Source organism: Arachis ipaensis, chromosome B03 (genome assembly GCF_000816755.2).
Source record: "Arachis ipaensis cultivar K30076 chromosome B03, Araip1.1, whole genome shotgun sequence".
Taxonomy (NCBI): Eukaryota; Viridiplantae; Streptophyta; class Magnoliopsida; order Fabales; family Fabaceae; genus Arachis; species Arachis ipaensis.
In genome coordinates this window covers 7016003-7024228 of record NC_029787.2, presented here as the reverse complement: position 1 = coordinate 7024228, position 8226 = coordinate 7016003, and the positions used below count along the sequence as shown (strand labels likewise).

The 8226-nt window shown below is 26.6% G+C and overlaps 1 protein-coding gene across 6 annotated transcripts in view; it reads right to left on the bottom strand.

Moving 5' to 3' along the window:
* Nucleotides 1197–8226, bottom strand: part of LOC107628901 (organ-specific protein S2-like) — a 36720-nt gene continuing 29690 nt past the window's right edge. The window contains exons 3-5 of one of the 6 annotated variants that reach the window (XM_021117961.1): nucleotides 7536–7627; nucleotides 7418–7496; nucleotides 1197–1434 (exon numbers count right to left, since the gene is read on the bottom strand). In XM_021117961.1, the coding sequence (XP_020973620.1) occupies nucleotides 1432–1434; nucleotides 7418–7496; nucleotides 7536–7627 (174 nt within the window). In that variant the 3' untranslated portion in view covers nucleotides 1197–1431. Of the gene's footprint in view, nucleotides 1640–7223; nucleotides 7628–8226 lie in introns of those variants that run through there. The other 5 variants (XM_021117962.1, XM_021117959.1, XM_016331533.2 and 2 more) reach the window with 5 other exon arrangements.

The following is an 8226-nucleotide window of genomic DNA, read 5'->3' as shown; positions in this document are numbered from 1 at the left end:
AGTTTATAGTTTTGGGTGATTTTTGTATTTGTATTTTGTGGACTAGACATAGGAAGATATAAATAACTTAATGTTAGTGTATAATAAATGTAAAGTTATCATGATTCATAATATATTTTTATGATTATTAAATTTAACAAATTTATCAAAAAATTTCAACACCCTTAATTAAGGGTACCAATATTTTTTTTTCATATATATTTAAGATTAATTCAATAATGAGTTCTAGTACATTTTAAATTTTAAATAATATACTAAAAGGAAGCTAATGATTAATATATATAGCACATTAATGTATTTTAGAATAATGATAACATAGATCAAGTATGCATCAAGACATCATATTACCTAAAGGGTGGGTACCTAAATTTAGAATGTTCTACCCTCTTTTTTATTTTTTTGTGACACTCTACCTCTATTTTTTTTTCGGTTTTTAAAGGGGCTAATGGCCCAAATAAAAGAAACTACACTCTATTGGTTTCTCTGAACCTAGAGATCGTAACGGCATCACCTAGCAAATATTGACCCAGTCTTAGATATTCCAGATGGATTAGACAACTACCAATTTAAGTTACATAACACACCCACACATTTTTCACATACTTATTTGATTTTTCTCCTCGATTATAATTGATAGAATTTAAACCCAAGACTTTTAAAGTAGAGAGAGAAATATACCATGTGAGATAAGGCTCATTGGCATAATATTGTCTTGTTCAAGACTATAGTTTACTAACCAGTTTACACAAGAGTTAACCTCACGATAGATATGATTGATAAGGACTCGCCAATCTCTAGACAGAAGATTTTGTATTCTGCAATACAGGACTGAACCGGATAAGTACCTCTTATTTTTGTATGTCAAAAATTCAGGTAAGACTACGAGAGCCATTTCTATACCTAAACTCGAGTGATATATGTTTTTGGACAAAAGACTTGACAAAAGGATTCCCTTAGTTCTCTTCCACATAATGGGCTTATCATGATCTTAATGAATTTACTTGGGGAAAGAGGAATGGACCTTCATGTGGTTTGGGTTCGATACTTAATGGACTGGGCTTCCAGTTCAATATATTTGGATAAAAGAAAAAGGAGGATGGCCTTAGGGCCTTTTTTTATAAGCAGAGGCTGTACGGCCCAAGAAATAAAAGAAAACTAAATTAGGGAAGAGCGATAAGTTTGCGTTGTTGTTGCGATTCTTGGCTAATTTTGTTTTCTCTTAACATGATCATTCAAACATAAAATTACACATATTCTTTTTAGTTTACACAACTTTTACCAACAAAATGCTATTGCTCAATGAGCATGAACCATGAAGCATGCATATTCTAATTAAGATCTGTCGATGCATATAAATATAACACCATATTATTTATTATTGGATACAAAGAAAGTTACTACACACAAGTTTCCAATTGTGCGTTAATCCATCTAATCGTTATACTTGGTGAGGCTTGGAATGGGTTCAAATTCTTTATTGAACGCAATAGCATTTGGGTTTGGCTCAAATTCACTGTTTTTCAATTTGAAATCAATATTATCATTGTTGTAAGCAGTAGCACTTGGTCTTGGCTCAAATTTAATGTTCTTTAACTTGGAATCAATATTGTCATTGTTGTAAGCTGTAATACTTGGCCTTCGTTTAAAATCTTCTAATATCACCTTCTTTTCTATGATCACTTTTTCCTCTTGAGTATTTGGCTTATTCTCAGTCTTCACTTGGAGAAGGCTTTGAAATCCTTCTACCATTCCTGATGGGTCTTTTCTTGATTCCACAGAAGCAACAAACTTATCCACAAAAAATTATGAGAAGATCAATACTATAATCTCAACTCCCAATTCAGGAATGTTACATCAGATAATTTTATAAACAAATATAAAAATGAATAATTAAAAAAATAATTTCAAGATTAATTATTAAAAATTCCACTGTAGAATTATTTATGCATGATTTTAGAATATAATGAAGCATATAATGCCTAGCACAAAAAAAAAAAGGGGTGTATATGCTATGTTCCTCGTAATATAAATTGAATAATTCAAAAATAATTTCAATAATTAATTATAAGTTCCATGGTAGAATTATTTATGCATGAATTAGAATTTAATGAAGCATAATGACTAGATAGAAAAAAAAAATAGAGTGAGTTATATATGCTATGTTATTCCTCATACTATTTCATCCATCTCATTTTTATCTTATATATTCATCACTTCACTCTAAGTTACTATTTAGTGTGAATTGATTATTGATGTTCATGAAGGAGCATTAGAAGGCGAGAATAAGACAATAATGAAGTATATTATTATCACGGTAAAGTGTTATTTTTATCTTTTTAAGGTTTAAGTCCATTTTTAATTTAATTCTTAATATTTTATTTATTTAAAAAAATAAAAAAATAAAATTTAATGGTAAAAAAATATTAAATTTATTTAAAATTTTTTGAAATATAAATAAAATAATTAAAATATTAGAAATTAAATTAAAAATTGAGTTGAGAAAATAATATTTTACCCGTTATATTATAATGAAAAGTGCAAAAGAATGAATGAAAAGGAAAGCATACCAAAAAGAGGAAGAGGAGGGAGAAGAGAAGGCTTGGCTTCGGCATTATTCTCAAGCCTCACTACTTGTATTGCTTTGTTGATTATTAGTAGTATGTAACTATGTATGAGTATGGAATGATAGGTCACCACATCATGTATTTATAGGAGAAGTAGCATGTGATGGTATGACACATATATTGATTTGAATAAAGATTTTTTTTTTTTTTTGGGTATCGGTCCAAAATTATCTCAGAATTTGGATTTAGTCCCTAAAAGTTCTGATAAATTGATTTTATTTAGAAAGCTCAAGTTTTTATTTGGAATGAGACTTGAACTAAAATATATATCATAATTAATCTTGTAGGGATGTTTGAAGGAAATTGACTTTATTGCACAAAGAAAAAATCAAACAAAACAATGATATATTGAGATTTAGATCCAAATGTTTTCAGCAATAGTTGAACATAATAAGAATAAGAAGAATATTAGTGACTAAAAACTAAAATTTGCAATCTACCAAAAATATATTTAAGCTAAATATTATTACTAATGTATCGTTTTGTTTAATTTAAATTATCATTAAATTTAACCAACAAGAATATAGTTAGCGGTAGGTATGTTAATTAGTTTCTTAATAAGAGTATCAAGGTACAATCTGAGTATAATTAATTTTAGAGTAATTACCCAAATCAGTCCTGAGGATTTTAGAATCGGACATTTTAGTCCCCAAGAAAAATTAATACACGGATCAGTCCCCAGTTCATTTTCCGGCAGAGTAATTACCCAGATCAGTCCCCAAAGATTTTAAAAACGGACATTTTAGTCCCCAAGAAAAACTAATGTACAAATCAATCTCCAACTTTCTCTCTGTTAGACATAATAGTCCCCCGTCCAAAATTAATAAAATTATTATTATTATTATTAATTGCACAATAATATTGTACTATATTTTTTAATATTTTTTAGACAAAAATAATGATAAATTTATTCATTAAATTCTTATATATATATAGTCACTCAATAATAATAATAATAATAATAATAATAATAATAATAATAATAATAATAATAATAATAATTTATTAATTTTAGACGGGGGACTATTATGTCTAACAGAGAGAAAGTTGGGGATTGATTTGTACATTAGCTTTTTTTGGGGACTAAAATGTCCGTTTTTAAAATCTTTGGGGACTAATCTGGGTAATTACTCTGCCGGAAAATGAATTGGGGACTGATTTGTCTGCCAGAGTAAAACCTTGGGGACTGATCCGTGTATTAATTTTCTTTGGGGACTAAAATGTCTGATTCTAAAATCCTCAGGACTGATTTGGGTAATTACTCTTAATTTTATTATTGGAGTAAAGGTTCAATTTTAACTATGTCTATTTTTACAAAAGATAAAATATTTTTTGTAAAAAAAAATGACATTTCAGTCCTTAATTTTTTATTTTAGAATAATGACTTTTTTATTAAAAAAATCTGTTAAATAATAATAAAAATTAATTTTGTAGAGATTTTATTTGTAATGTGTGGGAGTTTAAACTCCCACAAACTATTAGTAGTTTATTTTTGAAAATTTTTTTTATCGGCGGTGGTTAAATAGAGAAAGAAAATTGTTAGAAATGATGTCGCAAGAAAAAAAGTAATTACAGTACAAAAATTTTTTAAATAAAAAAAAATAGCATAGAACAAGAAATGAAATAAGATAACATTAATGTTGATGATATTTGTATTGCTGATGATGAAAATAGAAGAGATAATGATGATGATAAAGTACGGTTATATAATAGAAATAGTAAAAGTAAAAGTAATAATGATGAGAATGAAGAAAGTGGTGGTAGTAGCGGTCATAGTTGGTTATATTAGGAGTGTTCATTGATCGGATCCGATTCGCATATCCGCGGTGTTTATCTGATCTGAAAATTGCGAATTTTGTGTTGGTATCCGCATATCCGATCCGCATATCCGCGTATCCGCAAAAATAAAGAAATAAATAATAAAACATTCTTTTTATGTTTTATTTCAATTAATAATTATCATATATGTTGTATTATTTTAATTTATTATTTAAAAAAAGTATACATAATATTTTAAGAGTAAACATATTTAAAAAATAGAAAAATGAATTTTTGATGAACTTTTTTTAATAAAAATAAGCTTTTAAAAATATTTTTGTGTTTTGCGAATATATATGATATCTGATCCGATCCGATCCGCAAATGTGCGGATCGGATCAGATCGGATCCAACCTAAAAAACTGCGGGTATTTGATCTGATCCGATGATTTTAGTGCGGATCAGATCGAAATTTTGGCCATATCCAATCCGCGTGCACCCCTAGGTTATATTGTTAAAAAAAAATTGTAGGAATTTAAAACTCCCACAAACTACAAATAAAACTTCTACAAAATTAATTTTTGTTATTATTCAATAAATTTTTTAATAGAAGAGTCATATTATCCTTAAATAAAAAGACTAAGAATCAAAGTGTCTCCTTTTTTTTGGGTAAAAGATGCCTTATTCTTTATGAAAATGAACAGAGATTGAGTTGAATCTTTACTTTTATTATTGTGAAAATAGGATAAAACAAGAAATTGAAAATATGACAAAAAAATAGAAATATAAAAATTAATATTTTTGTATTTTGTTTAGTAATAAATTAAAATAAATTATGAAAATTTAATTTATTCTCATTTTTTTCGTCCAAAAAATTTGAGAAGAAAAATATAATAGGAAAAAATTATAATAATAAAAAGTATAATTATAAAAAATTACTAAAAATAATAAAAAAATAAAAAATAAGTGATATTTTTTATTAGTGTTTCTGTTAAGGGTGTTCAAATTCAAATCGATCTAAATTAAACCGCTCATCCAATTCAATCCAAACTGAAACCGATTAAAACCGTACTAATTCAGATTTGATTGGATTATATTTTTTACAAACCGTTGGATCGGATCGAATTTCGGATCCACTTTTCATAACCGATCCAATCCAATCCAAGCCGCACAATGTGCTATAATATTATTATTTTATTATTATATTTACAATTATACTTATAAAATATTCAATTTGTTATGCATTTTTATATTATTCATGTATTATTATTATTTAATAAATATTTTATGTTCAAAATATTATTTATTTATTTATTTTAACTAACCTATAATTTTATTTCGATTGTCATATTATCGTTGGCTTTTTAAGATATTGTTGAAACTTGTTACGTTATTGTTAATTATTTAAAATTTGATGTTGAAACTTATTATATGTATTATTTTTTTTTAACTTACAAAACCGCAAATCTAATCCAATCCAAACTGCTTGAAATTGGATCGGATCGGATTGGATTTTTTAAAAAACATCATTCAATCCAAACCGCACCACAAGTAAATTAGTGTTCGAATCGGATGAATTTTTGACTCAAAACCAATCCAAACTGCACCGCAAACACCCCTAGTTTTTGTGTCGTTCATATCAAAATGAACACAAAATATATTAATTCAATATTATTAAACACAATATTAATTCAAAATCAACACAAAATATATTAATTCAATATTATTAATACAACCAAATATATACAATCAGATTTCTAGCACCCTCATCTATCTACTCCTTTGTCCCATATTCTTGATTATTTCTCTAATTTATTATTGTTTTATCTTGTTATTAGTCTTTTAGCTGGGAAGAGTATCAATATTCAAATCATGCATGATGTAATGTGGGGAAAGCCTTCTAATAATGGTCGACGACAACAATATATTTCATTTGTAGCAGAGATATCCTAACATAAAACCCTCCAAAAAAGAGCCATGCCTAACACAAACTTGATACAATAATAATAATAATAATAATAATAATAATAATAATCAAAATCAAAATATTTTATCAGTTGTTAAAAAAATAAATTTAAAAAATTCAACTCATGTGATCTAAATAATTTAACACAAAAGATAAAATACTTTAATGATTATTTTATCACAGATAATAATAAGAAGAAATGAGAGTCGAATACACGACTATATTCGATTGCCAACTTTTTTAACAGCCTATAAGTTACTCTTTAAATATTTCAATTCTCATATTTATAATTTTGGTCTCTCATTATTATTTAAAACAAAAATATAATTTATACACCTTTTAGAATTAGTTCAATTTTATTAGAGATATAATTATTTTAAGGTTAATTTTTCTTATCGAATTAAGTTATTGAAAAAAGTGGTATCATCCCATGATATTTATTACCAATCAAAGCAAGGTCATCGTTAGCCATCACAGGCGGAGTTAGACTAAATTTTTAGAGAGAGACAAAAATTAATTTTATAATATAAAAAGATTATACTAAGACTCAGTTTGGAAAAATAATTTAATTAATTTTTTTTTGAAAAAATAACTTAAATAATAAATTATTATATTAAAAGTAGCTTATAAATAAGTTATTTTGTATTTGGATTTTTAGTTTTAAAAGTGCTTATTTTATAGAAATATGATAAAAAGTAGAAGTATTATGAGAGAAGTTATTATTTTTAACTTCTGTATAAACTCCTAAATAGCTTTTTAGAAAACCGTAATTTGGTTTTGAAAATTGTACCAGACATTAATACTACTATTTTTCATAAGTCAAAAGCTAAAAAAAATTACTTTTTAAAACTTCTCAAACGGACCTAAATATTTTAGGAGACTGAATTAAAATTTTTATATAATTTATGAAAAAACAGCCTAAGATTTAGAGGGAATCATTGTCCCCCTTTGTAATTTACATGAGACTCCGATTCTGAAGCATTATTATTTGGACCACGAAAGAAGTGGCCGATTTATTATATATTCAATACATAGAAAGTAATGCACTCAATTTTCCAATTGTGCGTTAGTCATTATACTTAGTGACACTTGGAATGGGTTCAAATTCTTTATTATAAGTAGTAACACTTGGTCTTGGTTCAAATTCATTGTTGTAAGCTGTAACACTTGGTCTTGGCTCAAATCCACTATTTTTCAACTTGGATTGAATATTATCATTATTGTAAGCTGTCATACTTGGTCTTGGCTCAAATTCATTGTTCTTTAGCATGCCATGAACGTTATCATTGTTGTAAGCAGTAACACTTGGTCTTGCCTCAAATTCTTTATTATTCTTCAACTTAGAATGAATATTCTCATCATTGTAAGCTGTAACACTTGGTCTTGGTTCAAAATCTTATAGAATCATCTCTCTTTCCATGATCACCTTCTTCTCTTCACATTTCTGCTTATTAGGACATTCATCAAGTAATATCTCTTTTCTTGATTCCACAGAGGTAACAAACTTATCCACAAAAAATTATGAGAAGATCAATACAATAATCTCAACTCCCAATTCAGGAATGTTACATCAGATAATTTTATAAACAAATATAAAAATGAATAATTAAAAAAATAATTTCAAGATTAATTATTAAAAATTCCACTGTAGAATTATTTATGCATGATTTTAGAATATAATGAAGCATATAATGCCTAGCACAAAAAAAAAAAGGGGTGTATATGCTATGTTCCTCGTAATATTTCTTCAATATATATTAATTTTTTTTTTACAAAAAATAGGAGACTCGAACCCGCAACCTCTTAATTGAGTACGGGGAAACTATGCCATTTGAGTTATAACTCATTGGCTTCAATATATATATTAATTACTTTGTT